Source organism: Phymastichus coffea, unplaced genomic scaffold (genome assembly GCF_024137745.1).
Source record: "Phymastichus coffea isolate CEN01 unplaced genomic scaffold, Cenicafe_Pcof_1.1 PCOF00115, whole genome shotgun sequence".
Lineage (NCBI taxonomy): Eukaryota > Metazoa > Arthropoda > Insecta > Hymenoptera > Eulophidae > Phymastichus > Phymastichus coffea.
The window spans coordinates 13,307-31,401 of NW_026706926.1; the positions used below are offsets into that span (position 1 = coordinate 13,307).

Sequence of the window (18,095 nt, forward strand, 5' to 3'; positions counted from 1 at the left end):
CCATTACAATGTGTTAAAGTAACAGATTAAAAACAAAAGTTGACATCATGTCTGGTCAAACTAACCCGAACCTGAGACGAAGCATCAGACGCGCGTAAGCCCTAACCTAACACTAACCTTCACGATATTCGGATAATTATAACTGTATATAGGCAGATACATTGTAATTTGTATAACCTATAATCTAACACTACTCGTACAGTTGATTCTTGCTGCCATCTGCTTTTTTTAACACGTCGCGACACCTGCTATGCATGCATTCCAGTTTCTGTTTATCAAATAAGTGTTTTTGTTCTAAGAAATGACAATAAATAATAGGTCCAGTGTTGAAAAAAATTAATGTGTTTATTTGTATTCGTAATTAGCAAACGTTCAAATTAGCACAGCTTATAAATTTAATTGACTATAAAAATATTCCAGACTACTGTAAATTTGTTGATTAATAGGTAAATACTCTCTTAATCATTTTAAAATTTTTTCAATTACTATAATTGTGAAAAGTTGAACTTTTAAATCAATAAATTATCTTGTATTAAAATTGAATACTTAATGAACTGTTATTGATTGGAGTAGGTATTTTTAATTGTGATTAGATTTTCAGACAAATAAATTACTTGCATTGTCATAGAAATGGCTACATTTGGTTTAATTGCAAAGGCTGTGGAAAATTTAAGAAGTTTACAACTTAATGAACAATTGACACCTGACCATGACACGAAGTAAATATTAACCATATTGTTTGTTATTGTTTATATAAAGATTTATAATTGTATAATATGTTTTATAATTGTATTTATATATAATCTATAGGAAAAAAGAAAAAATATCCAATTGCCTGGTTTTAACAAGTGGAGTTTCATTATCAACTGTGAAAACTGCACCTCAAGTATTAAATCTTTCTATTGAAACTCTTTTGTGTTTGTGTGATGATAGTGATTCAGATGTGAGAACTGTTGCAGATGAGTGCCTAAATAAAATAATCAGAGTAAATTTTATAAATTTTATATTCACTTAAGATGTATAAAATTAATTTGTATTAACTTTTTATTGATTTCTAGGCTGTATCTGACAGTTATGTATTGAAAGTACAATTTGAGTTGTACCGTGAAATCAAAAGGAATGGAGCAGCTCGTTGTTTAAAAGCAGCATTATGGAGATTTGGACTGCTTAGCCATATGATCAGGCCTGTTAAAGCTAAAGTGTTTGCTTCTCAATTGACTCCATGCATTTTAGAAATAGCTAAACGTAAAGAAGACATACTTATAGAAACTCTTTCACAATCATTACCATTAATACTGAAAACATTAGGCCACTATATTCCTGATAAAGATATACAAGTGAGTAGTAGTTTTTTAGACAAATGAATGAAAATGAATTTCACAATTAAAAATATTGTTACTTTTCAACAGATATTATTGAAAGCTTTCTTTCAAAATGTTACATCAAATGAAGCTGTTTTAAGAAGAGCATCAGCAAATATGATTTTAACAACTTGTTTAAGCTCCCGCAGACCCTATTTCTTTATAAATTTTGTAATAGAACAATTACTAGGTAATAATAAGGAAGTAGCATAATAAAAGGAATATTAATATTAAACAATTTTTATTTTATTTTAGATATGTTGTCTCGATTTGTTGATGAAGAAACCGATGAAAATGAAGGAAAAAATGATCATGTAAATACAGTGTTTGGTGTTTTTGCATGTTTGAGATTATTATTACCTAGTATTGATGCTAATTCAGATTTTTATCAAGATTTTAATGAAGATCATATACTTAATCATTACATTTGTATATATGAACTTTGTTTATTCTATGCCAAATTCTATACAAATCATAATGTGATAAATGCAGCTCTGGAGACTCTAATTCAGCTGCTACAAAATCCACCTAAAAATGTTATAGCATCTCTGCTTTCAAAGGAGGGCATAACACAGCGTGTAAATAAATTGAAGGAGAGAGGAAAAAAATGGCCAAGTAGAATAAGTCTGTCAAACACTGTTGCGTCCGAGGATAATTTGGAATCTTCGAGTAGTCTTCTTGAATCTGATATAATGGACATTCCAGAGATAGCTCCTAAAGTAGAGAAATGGATGACTGATATTCCAGATGTGGTGCCAGTAACACATAAAATATCAAGTAGAGTAGATCAGAATCAGACTCTTGAATCAGATTCTAGTCAAATTATCGATACCAAAGATTTGGAAGATTACAGCGGTCTTATAATCGGATCTATCGAAAGTAATATTCAGTTTCTATCATCAATTTGAAATCAATTTCAAAATCGATAAGTATGTTTCTTGTTTGCAGACGAAGATATCGAGGTAGAAAGTAATGCAAGTAGCGACGTTGATAGATTCGAAAAACCAATAGACACGAGCTTATCTCTATATCTAGATCTAAAAAAAGAGGAACTCGACGAGACCACAATGTCTGTAATGTCAACACACGAATTCTCGTTAGATCAATTCATGATGCAACGTGATTTGGCTATCGGTGGTTTCACTGACAATGCCCCTGTACTTCGATATTGCAGTCGTCTTTTAGTTTCTTCATTTCTACTCACAGGCACTCCAAACCAACTTATTTCCGATAAATTATGTCGTGTGAGTGTAAAGTCCTTGGCGCTGACATGTTTGGGTAATATTTTAAAGTTTCATCCGGATATTTTTTTGGAGACTCTGTCGAATTCGCCAAGTAAAAACGAAGAAATTCAAATGATTTCTGACATCTTATTATTTGCTGACCACTCGGATCCACAAATCAGGGGAAATTTGTCGATGATGATTGGTTATTTTTTGCAAGGCATGCTAGTGTGCAATAAAAGGTATTTTGAAGAAGATAATGAAAAACATTGCGTTACGATGGGGAATCTCATTAAATTAATATTAAAGGTATTGTTATCTCAATTTTTTTATAAATGTCGAAAAACCAATATATTATGAATTCAATTTTTCAGGGTCTTGAAGACGAATCTGCAACTACCTGCCGTCAGACTCTAACATCCCTTGGTGTATTTTTACCAAGTCTCTTGGAATCTAACAAAAGCGAGTACGCAATTGTTATTTTAAACGTGCTACCGTGTCTCGTACAGAATCCGTATTTTCTTGTCAAAATTAAGTTAACAGAAATTCTTAGTGATCTACCTTACACAACGATAGAATATGTGACTGGCGATATCAAATTTCAAGAAAGTATTATTAATGTTTTATTGAGGTTGCTTAGCGATCAAGATCAACGGGTGCGAAAAGCAGCTGGTACTGCTATTGTGAAGTGAGTAATTTTTCTAATTTTTCTATAAATGAAACACTAGTCAATTTGTTTTTTTACAATTGACCATTTTTAGAATAATCCCATCGTTATACTATGAGAGCCCCTATGAGGATTCGGTAACCCGCAAAGCAAGTTACTACGCAGACTATCATTTAGCTGCGATGCTCGAGTCTCCAACAACGTCGACCTATACCGAGCACAAGTTGTTAATTAGTAGCTTAACAAAACCATATGATGCTTTGTTTCAACCACCAAAACGTAATTCTCATGAAGAGGCGTTGTCAAGAATACTGGGTTTGCTAGCTGACAGATTACTTGTGTTTTCGTCAAAGTACTTAGCTTATGGCTGTTGTGAGACGTTGAGTTTATTAAGCGAGACTTACGCGACGAGTGTTTATGCCAAAGCTTGGGATTATGTGGTACTAGCTGGCAAGCGAGATGTTAGAAAAACGACGAAAAAAGTATCAAGAAGCGAGGCTGCAGATATTTGTCCTAGTGAGTACATTTAAAATTGACTCTTTTTTTCTCAACTATACTGAATGAAAATGTTCTAGGATTCACCAACGAAATTTTATCTTCAATATCCAATAGTCTATTTTCACAATCGATAATTATGCTTACATCATCGCAGCTTAGTCATGATCTCTCTATGCATCGACATTTACTACTTTTGGCTGGTAATTTAGCGTCAGGGATTGCTTGCAGTCACGCTCGACCGAAAGAGAATTCTCAATATAACAAGAATGAAGCTGAATCTGCGAGTGACTTTAAGTACTGGATGTTTTTCAAGGACAAGCAAAGTTCAAAAAACATGGAGCAGCTATTGATGCACTTGATGAGAGTGTTGAATATTTTCCATCATGTCGTCGAAGATTTACCTTCAGTAAGTTGATTTAAAACAACCACATGGTTGGTTCAATTAATAATTAATTGATTCGTGTTAAATTCCAGCCGATTCAACCAGTATCAAAGTCTTCCTTGCCGTCCCTCTCAACAGCTCAATCACTTTCACCAAAGCGCAAGCTCCTCCCAGACATATCCTCTAAATCAAAAACTTCCAATCCAGAGAAATCTTCAGAACATCACCGACTATCATTTCGTTTCCTCGGTAAAGATCCTTTAGGCTCTATTACCAACCATTCACACTATCTACGCTTGTATGAGTTACTGAAAGCAGCTCACTCGAATTATCAAACGACACTCGATCAAGAAGCAAGTGAATTATATCTCGGTCTTCTCAATACTGTTCTTCAAGTACTGTCGCAGATTTTCGAAGTTGCGACGGTCAATGAAGGGGGCAGATTAGCCGAGGAGTTGTTGCATTATTTGCAGTCGACAGTTTTATTATCGAGTACAATGACTATTCAGTGTGTTAGGCAGTTGCTCAAGTGCTTGTTCGGAACTAATTTGATTGTTAGGTGGCAAGAAATTTACGAGGTGCAATGCAAACAAGAAAAAAAAGAGGCTGCAGTAGACGAGGGAAATGTTGAGGTGGAGAAGGGATTTTATGAACAATGCTTCCAGAGGCCAGCTAAGCTTATCAGTGAGAGGATCAAGAGAATTGGTAGTAATTGTAGAGGTGGTAACGACCCTGACTCAAGCCATAGGTATGCTTTTCTTTTTTAAATTAAATTATTGAATATAAAATTAATAATCATCAAATTGATTCCAGACCTGTTGCCGCATTGCATCGAAAGGAAGAGCATAACTCTTCATCGATTCTCAAGATTCTTCGACGAAATTCCGATCAGAATTCCGTTAGTTCTTTCATTCGTCTCTTCGAGCCCCTAGTTATTAAGTCACTCATTCAGTATACGATTTCGAATTCGATCCCCCTGCAATGCCAAGTATTAATGCTATTAAGTCAACTTGTTCAGCTGCATATAAACTACTGTCTAATGGACTCTGACAAGATCTTCATTGGTTTCGTGATGAAGCAATTCGAATTTATTGAAGAAGGACACATATCACAAACGGAAATGTTGCTGCCGAAAATCTTTGACTTTTTGGTACGATTATCGTACGAGAAGTATCACTCGAAACTCATAATTGGCGTGCCTAAGATTATACAATTGTGCGATGGTTTGATGGCAAGTGGAAGACCACCATTATCACACTGCATTCCTGCTTTGGTGCCGGTTGTCGAAGAGATGTTCTTAGCACGAAATCCGTCGTCGAATATTAACGAGGAAAAGGAGCTTGAGACTACGAGGGAGGTATTGATATCTATGATGTTGAGATTGGCTGAATATCCACAGGTAATCAAAAAATTCTCCTATTTTTTTAAAGCCGTTAAAATAAAATTATCGATTGCAGATAATCGATCTAATCGCAAGATGCTTAACGGAATCAAGGCTCAGCAACGATGGCAATGGCGAAGAGAAATGGAGAAAGTGGTCGAGACAGACTATAGACACTGTCCTCCCATTGCTATCGTCTCGAAAGCTGAGGCTTGAGTCAAAACAGGCTCACTTTGCCCTCGTCAAATTATTATCATCAGTTTCGCCAACGGTATTTCGACCTATTGATCCACTTCTGAAAGTATTATTTATGACCCCGCCGAGTGTAGGGAATAGTTTGCTACCGGTAAAGACACTTCAACACAATAAACTATTCAATGAATTTGTAATTTATAAAAAGAATAATTCATTTTTTTCGTAGCATTATATTTTTTTGACGAGCAAAACAATTTTCGATTTCAAACGTTGGATAGGCATAGTGAACGTCATGATACTGTCGATAATTTCATACGCGAAGGAAGAAGTTATGTTGGCAAGGTTATCAGACGTAACAGCTTCAATAATCGATTTACCGGAAATACTCTTGATACCAGATTCTAGCCGGCCAATCAGCGGAGATCCCTTAAATGTATCCGGAATTTTAGAGTCTTTCACTATGCCACCTGAGAGGATATTTTCGAGATTTATATTCAGAGTTATTGGAGCTATGAGCTCGGTGCTTACGGAACTTTATCAGGGTGCTAATTCTAAATTATTTAATGATTCTACGAGTAATCGTGATATCGAGTACCTAATACAACAGTTTGCTTTACTTTTGCAACTGTGTATTTACATGTTTGAAACTGGCAGTCACTGTAAATTGGCCAACGCAAGTATGCAGCTTATACAAGGACACGATATTCCTTTAAATGAAAAGTTACATTTGAACATTTTGAATGAGGCAATGATGGAAATTGGTGCTAACTGTCCAGTACTAACTTGTCAATGGACTTATTTGCTGATGATTCTTGAATTTAACGACATGAGCTTTTGGTCCAGAGCTATTGGATCCGCACAGGTAAATTTTGAAAGTCTCTGTCGACTTTTTCGTGGATTATTAATAACTGATATTCTTTCAGCAATTGCATAAGCTACCGCTTCTATCGTTAAACACCGAAATCCAACGACGAGCATCAATTATTCTATTTTGTGATTACGTTTGCGAGAACGCAACGAGTGATTCTGCGCGACTTGGCTGGTTACTCAACCACCACGTAAAGACGATGATAAGTTTAGCGGATGAATCTCCAGTTCGCGAATTGCTTACCGTAGCTGTGCATCGAGATGCAGGAGCCAGTGGTTTGTTTTTACGCGCTGTCGGTGATAAGTGTTCGTGTAACGGTCGACCGTCTTTCGTTAAAAGACTATTACAGTGCCTCGAAGGCGCGCATCAGAGTCAGTCTGGACTATTACTGTTGACGTTAGTACCGAAATTGTTGAAATCCAAGTATTTGGTGTTGTCAAGGATGGCTGCTAAGATTGCTAGTAGAAGAGTTGAAGTGCTGCTTGCACTTGGAAAGAATGAAGCATTGATGCAAATGACGAGGGAAGCCTTTGAGGTAAGTGTTTTTTTTAGTTTTATAGAAAGAATACGAGAGGTAAATTATTTTATACGTGTAGGGGATGATGAAAGAGTTAAGAAAAGATGGACTGATTAAAAAACATGAGGCGTTGGTTGCCTTGTTGAACAAGTTGGCGACCAATCATTATCAATTGGAACCTTTGCGGTTAGATTATTCGAATTCATTCGATCCAAAAGAGATTAAAGCTATTACACTTGATCGTAGTTGGTTTTTATTGCAGGTATTATTTTTAATTTCTTTTTCTCAACTACACTGTGTAGTCTTTTATCACTACACAAAAATTCATTCAATAGAACAGCTTGACAATGTCAAATAAAAATAAAAATTTCAAAGGTAAAATCACGATGCTGCCAATCATACGTGGGTTACAGTTGCTTTGAATCAGCATGGCTTTTGAGCCACTTGAGCTTGAACGAGTGCCTCGACGTCTTCTCGACGAAAGATTTCAACGTGAAGCTGCTGCGTGAATGCGTGATAATTGGCGCTCGATTAACTGCACAAGCAGTTCAAGAAGCTGGTAAGATAAAGTTTTCCTTTTTCATGCGGTTTTTAAAAGTGTTTTACACTTACATAAGACTTTTCTTCGAAAGAGTTAATGTTGTAGAAAAAAAGTGATAAAAGTCAGTTTTCAATCAGCCGCGTAACTTCATTTTTTTTCATTAGAGCTCAACGACTCTACGGCAACGGAAAGTATTCTATACACGGCAACGAAGCATCACATAGCCCAACGAGTTTGTGAAATCCTACATAATCTCCGTGTAACTAATACGACAAACATTACGCATCGCCAGCAAACAAAGTAACGTATCTCTTTTTAATATCACATGAAAAACTCAATTTGAACTTTCAAAACAGAGAAACTTTGATTAAAAAAAGAAAAAAAAAACTACATAGGACCGAAAGTCCGTACTGGAAAAACTTGACTGATCAGCTCTCGAGCAATGCATTTCGTGAAAGACTCTTCTCGCTCGTGCCATCGGTAACAGCATACCTGAACTCTCAAGCGAAGCACTTGAAAGTGGTGGAGACCGACCATGAGGAAACCCTTGCGAACTTTGGCCTGCTGTGCCTCGAGACCGCTCACAACCTTGTTATCAACGCCAGTGTCAGTCCTCGCGAGCTCGAGCTTGTCCTCAAGTGCGCCAGCGTAATTTTCAGCGACACGTCGATAAGTCGAGTATTTGGTAATAACAATACTTGGATATGCTCGGCTGCTGCGGCACTTACGGAAATCATTCAATATTTTGCGGACAATCGCAAGGACGATGCGTTAGTGGAATGCAGTGGATTAAAGGAGACGATGGCAGATGAGAACACGCGAAAGTTCGGTGTTACGTGTCTGAGGATGGCAAGATTAGTCTGTTGGCTCGAGACAAGACAAGGAATGGAAAAGGAAGATAATATTCCCGAGTATTTCGAAAAGCTGTTGAAGAGTTTGATTATTAGCGTAGCTAGGCATCCGTTGGTCAATTCATTCGTGCTCACACCACCCTTGCTATGGAAGCACGGATGCAACATCGTTGGATCCGGCCCGACAAAGTAAGTTTTTCTAAACATTTTCTCTCTCGATTCGAAATAATATTCATGTTCTCCTCAGATGCCACTTCACTCTATTTTTATCGGAGCCCAATTACATTCCCGAATTGGACGTACTCGAGGAATTTATATATCGCGTGTCCTTACTCGGTTGGAGTTCGCGACAACAATTCGAAGAGATCTGGATGGTACTGCTAGGCGTGCTGAACGTCTCACAAATGCAAGGCGAAACGGACTCGGACGTCGCCAATAATCTCAGTCATACTGCAAGTTTGGCGGTTCAAGCTATTACTCAACTGTTGATGCAAACCCTTATTCTTCCTTGTCCCGGTAACCCGAATAATGGCACGTCTATACATCATCCTCGTGATCCTCAGCTGTCGTTGGCTAAAAAGAGTACGAAGAGGTTGCTTTACGTACAGAATTTGCTGCTGTGGAAATATGAAAACAGGTACATTTACGCGACTATTTAACTATTAATTTTCGAATTCACGTTGCTTCTTTTTGCATCGTTTAGTGAGATCGCGACAACGGACTCAGGAATGCCACAGTTAGAGCACATTTTTCAACGCGGTAATCTCGAGCCTCGTACCGTCGATTCGCACCACCACTGCTACGAACAACTATCGATCTCGTATCTTTGGTCTCAGTGTTCTTTGCACGAGGATAAACTAAGCTCGTCAACTTTGGCGTTGAAGAAGCGAAGAGACGAAGCTTTAGCTGCATCGTCTCTCGATGTCAACTCATGCGTGAGATTTTTATTGGAATTATATGCCTCGTGGTTAAGTCCCGGGAACAAGTTATCGCTCAGATTACTTTACGAAATTGTGCGTTCGTTATTACTCGTCTCGGAACTGTTTGTCGAAAGATCACAGTTTCAGTGGATGCTAGAGTCGTGTATGGAATTGTGGAAGAATCATCAGGTCGAGGACGAAATACTGAGGAGACATTTAATTGTTTCTATTTGCAAGACATCTGCTGTTCTTACTCCTTTGGTAAGGACGATTGTTTGCATTATTTCGTTTAATCAAAAGAAAATTTTTTTTTTCATTCAAGTGCACTTTTATATTTTTTCCGAATTTCATTTTTTACTTTAATATAGAGCTCTAACACTCGAAAAAATACAAAAAATAATCGAACTCAACTGTTGTCATCATTATTTTAGATTATACTTAATGTCTCTTCACTTAACAGAATTAACATTGCAAACTATACTGTGTTTACAGGATGCGGAAACCATGGACAAAGTGAAACGTTTAATCGACGGAAGTTTGAAGTGCGGTTCACTGTCGATGCGAATAGCCACGTTGCACGGTATTTTGTATTTATTGCAAAGTGCAGTTTTGGCGAACTGCGAGGAAACCATGAGCGCCGTACACCCGTTGGTCATTGAATATATACAACGTCATATCGACGTTCAAGATTCAACGAAGTTCGTTTGTTGTTATTACGAGAGTTTCCAAACTTAAATTACCTTTGTTGCTTAATTTATCTCGTTGACTTTCCTAGAGTGTCGAGTCAAAGCGAAGAGCATCAATGTGTCTTATGGTCTCTTGTGTTTTTTTTACTCGAGCATGCTGAAGGTTCACCACCGGATGTCGAGGCTCCCGCAGTATTAGAGTTGATAATGTCACTCGTTTCTTCACAAAATATTTCAACTTCGCTTCATCGTATGCTACTTCAGGTATTTAAATTTTCTCATGCAAAATACGTACCAAGACAACTATGATTTTTTTAAATAAAATTTAATATTTAACGCGATCTTTGATATCTAGCTAGCGTGTCAAACTTTCGCAGACCATTAATATTGATGATGTACTCAAAATTCAATCGACTCACGAAAAACTTACCTTTCATAAGGTAACCGTATGAAACTTTGTCGGAGAGTGTAAACGAGGTTGCGAAACTTGTCTTTCGTTCCAAAAGTCGCGTAATACGTATTGCTTTTGTCTCAGAGTGTCTTGAAAATGTCTAAATATACTTAAGTTTTATACTGGAATCTTGCATAGGGTTTGGAGCGTTTGGTGGCAACCAAGAGTGTAATTGGAAAAGTTTCCGAACAAGTGGTTAAGATCTCAATCGAGCGTCTTCGACAAACGAATCCCACGCTGTCCTTGCCTGCATTGCAGCTTTTCCTCACCTGTATGTACACCGATACAGCCGATAAATTTAATCGCCCACCCGACGATGAATCTCAGTTGCCTGATATCGAACCGGAAATACTGGTCAGATCGATCGAGAGATCATCGGCGATCTTTGATAAAATCAAAAAGGGTTATGCTGTAGAGGTGGAGATTCTATGTGCTGTATTGTCGGAGGTGTTGATTGATTTTTTCCCACCGTTAGAGATTCTTACGAAAGTCATCGGAGAATTTTTATCGCCGCAGCAACCTCATCCTAGATTGATGTCTGCTGTTGTTTTCAAGGCCAGTTTTATTAAAAATAATTTTTATTTCTCATTACTTTTTATTTGATTTGAAGTTATGATAACTAGAAAATATTTACATATAGTATGAAGCAAGAGTAAGCACTTGAAAATGAGTTAAATTGTATTAATTATGCAGGTCTGTGAACGAGCGTGCAATAGCACTCAGCTGGGATTATTACAAACTTGGGTAGTTTTCAGCATTCAAAACTTCATTCAAAGCTTACCACTTATAATGTCTACTTGGTGCCTCTCCTGTTTTTTCATAAGCACATCAACAAATCCTTGGCTCCGCGCTTTGTATCCTTTTTTTGTAATTACAAATAGTAACGAGTTTTTGTTCCAGAATACAAAACAATTAATCCTTAGCTTCGATACTTAATTTAGATTTCCACATGTGCAGTCGAGAATTGGAAAGTACGAAAACGAGGATAAAAAAATCCTGTGTCTCGCGGCTTCAGATTTTTACTCGGAGGTTGGTAGAAAAAAGAAGCTTTCGTCTCATTAAGAAGTAGCTACTTCGAGATTTATATATAATTTTATGCTTCTCTCGCAGCTGACCAACGAGTCCCAAAAAGAGACTTTCATTAAAACGTTCGAGGATGCAGCAAAGACTCCCGGAACTCCATTTGCAGACATCCTCGCATCCTTTTGAAGAGCCTCTTTTTACGCCCTCGTTTATATAGATATAGATACATCCACCTCGACCATCCCCCCTAGATTGCTTCTGCAGCCCGGCTTATACCGAAAAAAAGTTATACGACTGTATATTTGTTAAAAGAGGTCTGTTTGGAAGTGGATGTATATATGTATTATTGTATATATGTATTACTATACATATATACAGTATATATCGTCTATATGTATTACTGTACTACGTTGAATAATTGTATATGCAAATACTGTCTAACGGTTACTCAAAGAAAATACTAATAAATATCCTATTTTGTAAATATTTCTTTTTATTAATCTCTATAAGTTTTCACAACATTTATCGCGCATAATGCACAGGTTTTTTTCATCGGCAAAAAGAACATTCAATTGATGAATTTAAGCTTGACACTTTCACTCGGTGCTATAAACTACACGGAAGTTAAAGTTCCTCCGGCTTGTTGAAATATAAATCTACTTTGCTTGTAGGTTGCTTATCGCTTCTTTCGTTCTCGCGAAGAGAGTTTCTAGTTGAAGATTTTTCAGCGGAAAACTCGAGAGAGGAATTTCAGTGAGAAACACTCTACTCTCTCGTCATGTTTTTCTTCTTATTTCAAATTCATTTGAATCGCAGTCGAAGACTATGAATACTATTACTATAAATACTTTAATTAATTTCACATCAACCACGGCGGCGTCATAAGAAGAGAAAAAATAGAATCTAAAGATGCAATCTGCAAGATTACTTGTAACCTCGCAGTAGCTCATTGATCTTGTTCTCCTTGCGTTTTTCCTCAACCAGGTAAACCAACAGTCTCAGACTGGCAAAGTAGAGAATCTCGCAGACTGATAGAACGCTCGCGCCAAGGAAAAATCCAGCTGCTCCTCCAATCGAGGCTTATTATATTCCACAACAAAAAATCGAGAAAAAGTGCCTTTCATTACGGAAAAAGAAGAGCTTTTTGTTTTTTTCTTCGTCAAGTATACTCACCCAAGAAGTCAGAGAAGCTGAACAATTCATCCCGGATGTACTTGACCTGCGGGAAATCTAGATGTAGATTGATTATTGCATCTGGTGGCGAATCGTCATTCCTGTAAAAGTTAGTTAGAAAGTTGAAAAAGAATTTTTGTAGCTGTTAAGTGACTTACAATCTGAACGAGGTGTATTCTTTGTCAACGTAGATGGCTTCATTGCAATCCGATAGGCAACCGCATCTCTTTAACTTCGAGCCCTTTAGGTGTACCACTTCTTCCTCGTGGTTGGCGATACATACCAACTGCCGAGCGTTGCATGTTGGGATACCCTCTGTCAATGATTTCTTGTAAAATAATTCTTATTTTTTTAGGCAGAATAGTTTGTGTAAACAAATATACTCGAGTTCTATTGATTAAACACGAAATTCCAGAGATCACTTGGTAGCAAATTCACAATAACCGCATGCCCGCAATAAGCTTGACATTCACCACAAGAGAGAGAGAGAGAGAGGGAGAGGGGGGGGAGGACAAAGCATATCACTTTTCCGTGGGCTTTTCATTTAAAGCCGTGTAGCTGGGTAACTTCGTCCTGTGTGAAACCGCTCAAATCCTATTTTGAAACAAGATGAAATTCGTCGCGCGCCAACAAAACTTTCAGAGCATTAAATTTTTCCCGAGAAAGAAGTTGACCGAAAGACAGTGGAAGCTCGTAACTCAAAACAAAAAGACAGAAGTGAGCGCGAAATTGCGCACTCGAAAACAATGGAGCGCAGTGGAAATAATAGCTGACAATATCTATCGGCTATTTCTTTTTTCTTTTTTTTAGAGAGAGAAAGAGGGAGAGAGAGAGAGAGAGTGAGAGAGATGATATTTATATTTATGGTATTCAACTTGTCAAAGAAAATTCAGTCTCTGCGGATTGGTGTTATATTTTCATTTATCAAATGCATTCATGATCGTTGGTTTTTTGACTTAATTTTTAACTTTTGACGTAATTGTCCGAGGAAATTGGGGTCCTTTTGGCATTTTTGCGTATTATTTAACGCCTTTTCAAATTTATTTATCAACATTTTTAATATATACTCATTCATTTTCTAGGCAGTTGTCATTAAACTCCATGTCATTCTGCAGTCACGGAAAAGTACGGAATAAATTCAATGTCGTATCTTGGGCACAAAGAAAGGAAACAAATAGGAACTCACCCATAGGCTTAGCAAAATGAGGCAAGCAGCCGCACACCTTGATTGCGAGCTTAAATCTACATTCGAGCTCGCACATCCGTTGGGTGTAAATAGGCCACGTGTCAAGTCCTCCATCTGTCGGTAGCTTACAGTTACGATGTCCCACGGGCAACCGAGCCGCACTGGCCGAGCTCGAAACTTCCACGATCTCCAACGTCAGCGAATTCAAGCTGGTCCCGCGTATTATCAGGCCGCTTGTTGTGTGATCTATCACCGTGTCCGGATGATGCACGCTCATCTATATTAAGGGATTATATTGAGCGACTCTTCTTCGTACTCACTGCAATTACAAAACTGCTGATCGGGTGAATTTCTGATTCTTTTCCGTGGGCTCGGCGAGGCGATATTTAATATTTAAAGAGATATTTTTAGAGACTATTTCTTCTTTGATTTTCCGAATGATGACATTAGCCTACCGTTAGCATTTTCTTCTCTCACGTGATCAACTCGATTAAGAGTAAATTCCTTATAATAAATAATTATTTGCATGATTTATTCGAATTCTGAACGAAGTCGTGACAAGACTATCGTCAAATTTTTGTATTCACGCCTGTACTCAAAGATCTGAATTGGTAAAACTTCTCGAAAGTGTCAAACAAAGTGAATGATTTATTATTGGAAAATTGTAGTTTATTCAAATAAGTTCCACCGCGTCGTGGTATCAAGAAGTTTAATCTACTTTTGAAACGCGCCCGTTGTGAGTTGAAAGCCTTTACGCGAAAATGCGCCTTTCATATTAAATGTACGATGACATGTGAGCAACTAATGAAACTCACCCAAAATTCATGAGTTTTACAAGTAATCGAGCCGGTAGCTGCGAAATTTTTCATGTTGTAATATGATTTTTTAATTTTCTGTTTTCGTTGAGAGCTCGAAGTTTTGTTGGATAGCCAATTGCTGAAATGCGATAAAGTTATTGATTATTTATTTTCACGTTGGTATACAGGTATCGCATTTTTTCTCATTTCGTATCTTTAATCTACGTCGGGAAAAATGCTATGCACTGCTACCGTTAAAGATCTTCGTGAAAAAGTTAACTTCCAGCGCGTCCAGATTATACAATCGTAAACGCTAATTTCAATCGCAAACGGAAAAGATGTCTTATTATAAGCCTTGTTACGATCTCCGCAAGAAAAAAATATCGAGAAGGAAAAGAAAAGAAAATCACTCACTATACTGAAATATCCCGTGAAATGGGGGAGGCAAGCATAATACACAACCCGCGTTCGGTGCTGACCCAGTCGTACCGCTCGCCCGAGTAAAGAGATTCGACCTCGACATTGCCACGCAATTCCACGAGCAGCTGCAGCCAGAGTTCCGCTGGGACAGCCGTAAAATCCGCATCGATCGGCAGTTCCACGATACTGCGATACGACGTCAGATTCGCCAGCGTTAGAATGAAGTTGCGCACATCTGGTGTGTCGGTTACGTTGTACCTCGATTGTGTGTGTGTGAGAGAGAGAGAGAGAGACAGACGTAAAGATCGATTAAAAAGTTGCAATACTGTTGCGAGATGTAAAGCGGATGGACGAATTACGATAAATTTAATTTTCAGGAAACTCGTTGTGAGCAAGCTTGTGTTTATGAAAGAATAAATGTGTATACATTTTGTTTTAAAGTAGTCTTTCATTATTCATTGTGCTTTTATGCGAAGAAATGCTGCTGTCGTGAAATTTGTGATTTCGTGTGTAGCGAGCTACGATGAAGGATTTGACAGCTGTTTTAATTTTCTAACGCAGTGTTTATGCTCTTTTTCATGCCGTACGGGCTACTTATTAGCATGCAAAATATTCATAAGCAAGTATCAATCAATTATGTGACAGTGAATGTCGCAGCTGACACGATGTATCCGAACAATGTAAAATTCAGACATAGTTTGAATTCTCATCAACATTTTGAATACATTTCTTTGAAATTTGTATCAGTCATGTACCTTTTCAGAACCTCAGGAAATTTGTCTTCGTCGATAATATTGATCGGGCAAATGGTGATCGATGGCTTGGAAATTTCGAATTTACGGAAGTTGTTGTCGAGAACAACCAACGTCGCTTCGTGACTATATCGACGCCACGAATCCATGGACATTGCAATAAGAGCACCTAGAGCTCCGATAATGATGAAAATGACCAGAAATCTTGGAGTAAAATATGATAAATTATATTAAAGTTAAATTTTATAGTCTCAAAATTTGTCGAATGCGTGCGAGTGCGACTTTTACGAGGGGTCAGAGACTAATTTTTCCCTTGGGACGTGGTGGAATAATAGCATTACCTTGGTCGAAAGGCTCGGGGAGCAAGAAGTTATTTCGATTTTTCTTTGCAACTGATGAAGCACCATCTCAATTATATAATTTTTAACTACGAAAGTCTAAGACTGCAATTGAAGTATTAACGATGACAGCAGATGATATTCGAAAGAGTTTTGTTCGTACATCACGAAAATTCTGCGCGCAAGAAATAAGCGTAAATAAATTTGTATGCTTCGGATAAAAGAAGGGCTAGATAGAAGATAAAAAAAAACGATTTAAATGAAATGATTGATCCTCGGTAGAAAAACGCCGATGAGAAGCTTCGTTTAGCCTGTATTCCGTTCTCATGGGCGCGAAAGAAGAGAATATAACGAATCCTTGCTTACCTCTCACACGTATGTCGCCTTGGCGCGACAATTTGATTGAGCCCGTGTAAACTGGCAGAGTTGAGCGCCTCGACGATAAATTTACCTGCGCTCGTGCTCGTGTACATCTTGTCCATGCCAATGGCTTGGGGTCTCGGTGACTGCAAGACGCCGGGATCTGGGACACGTTTCATTCGTCCCGTCGCCGCCGCTGCCAATTCGCTCACGTAGAGCTCGCGGTGCACCGAGCGCCGCTGCTTCATTTTGTTGATCGACCAATTAGGAGCGAGCACCGGCTTTAAGCTCCATGTCGATGTTTGCCCTGCGAGACTTGAATTCGAAATTATGCCTCGGAGAAAGCTCGCCTTTTCCTCGCGCGCGCTCCCAATGTATTACTGCGCAGTCCTCCCTCTGCCGCGCTCGTCTTTCACTTTGTGTTATCCACCCGTCATATTTGCCGATGAAGAGACTCGGCCTGGATTAGCGCGGGAGTGTCGCAAGTTGCGTTCACGCGTGTTGATCTACGTTAATTAAGCCTTCCGGCAAGAGACAATTTTCATCGTTTCTGTTTTTGCTCTTATGCGCTTTCTCGGCCCTGACGTTAAGATACAATTTTCTTCAAGAATTTCAGTCCCGCGGAGCAGTCGGAAAATTAAAAAAGAATGATGCCTTTGAAAAGCAGCCAATGTATTTTGCAATTTTAGCGAGGCCGCAGGGTAAATTTCGTCAAAATTCTCGAGCAATAGAGCTTTGCGCGATATCATGCGAGCGGCAGAAAAAAGCTCGCGGAGCACCTTCAAAATAAAAATTCCTCGAGAACACTATTGTTCTATTAATTCCTCTACGTACTTCGTACTCATAGCTTCGTGCACACGTGAGCTTTTCACACCGAGAATAGCAGTAGCAGCGGAACGACAGCCCCGATAAAAAGGCTTCCACAACTGCTAGGCGCGACAATATCACGGCGGTTATGCGCCGCGACGGCCGATTAATATCCAACGAAGCTTTCAGCTCGTAATGCTAATCCCTCATCGCCGACCCTTTGCCCTGGAGCAGCTTGAGCTCGAGCAACCTCGTCGGATAAAAATCTCTCTTGGGCTTGCATAATTTACACGCGTTCTTATGACTGTTGGCTTTAATTTTTCATACGCTTCGTTAGTCTTTTACGCAGGGCAGCGTTAAGCACCAAGGACGTTTTTTTTTCATGCGACTTGCGTGAAAACGTTGCAATAGGAACAAAGCACTTTCACGTTCTAAATGGAATAATGGTTAACTTTCTATATTTTTATGGCGATCAATTTGGATTCTCATCGATTGGAACACTAATGTCATGAATTAATGATTTGATAGGTTGTTGCTGACGCAAATTAAATTTGACCGAAACAATAAGATCATATTACAGCGTTCTACTCAGTTTTATATTCTTGGAAAGAAATTTAATGGACTTTAAAGAAATTTAATTTAATGAACGAGTTGTTTTGTTGTGTTATCAAAAATAAAAAAGTTCAAGAGTATCAAAT

The 18,095-nt window shown here is 38.2% G+C and overlaps 2 protein-coding genes across 5 annotated transcripts; one reads left to right on the top strand and one right to left on the bottom strand.

The window, feature by feature from the left end:
• Positions 1–291: 291 nt before the first annotated feature.
• Positions 292–12,002, top strand: LOC131670764 (huntingtin). Of its 4 annotated transcripts, none has more exons than XM_058946660.1 (27): positions 292–446; positions 602–719; positions 811–985; positions 1,059–1,337; positions 1,410–1,551; positions 1,617–2,240; positions 2,310–2,893; positions 2,959–3,272; positions 3,346–3,767; positions 3,827–4,155; positions 4,224–4,879; positions 4,945–5,530; positions 5,589–5,858; positions 5,934–6,569; positions 6,631–7,110; positions 7,172–7,354; positions 7,468–7,651; positions 7,798–7,933; positions 8,029–8,673; positions 8,732–9,121; positions 9,188–9,665; positions 9,897–10,102; positions 10,180–10,354; positions 10,680–11,096; positions 11,235–11,395; positions 11,483–11,570; positions 11,652–12,002. In XM_058946660.1, the coding sequence occupies exons 2-27, from the start codon at positions 631–633 to the stop codon at positions 11,748–11,750; spliced, it is 8,748 nt and encodes a 2,915-aa protein (XP_058802643.1). In that variant the 5' UTR covers positions 292–446; positions 602–630; the 3' UTR covers positions 11,751–12,002. The 4 variants fall into 4 exon arrangements, with proteins under 4 accessions (XP_058802643.1, XP_058802644.1, XP_058802642.1 ...); XM_058946661.1 differs by having other exon boundaries at positions 629–719; XM_058946659.1 differs by lacking the exon at positions 292–446 and having other exon boundaries at positions 595–719.
• A 59-nt stretch (positions 12,003–12,061) lies between these two features.
• On the bottom strand, positions 12,062–17,499 carry LOC131670765 (uncharacterized). The gene is made up of 9 exons (XM_058946663.1): positions 17,425–17,499; positions 16,597–16,905; positions 15,896–16,096; positions 15,135–15,326; positions 14,739–14,859; positions 13,924–14,200; positions 12,896–13,052; positions 12,738–12,838; positions 12,062–12,643 (listed from the first exon to the last, which is right to left on the bottom strand). The coding sequence occupies exons 1-9, from the start codon at positions 17,433–17,435 to the stop codon at positions 12,489–12,491; spliced, it is 1,524 nt and encodes a 507-aa protein (XP_058802646.1). The 5' UTR covers positions 17,436–17,499; the 3' UTR covers positions 12,062–12,488.
• Between the last annotated feature and the right edge of the window lie 596 nt (positions 17,500–18,095).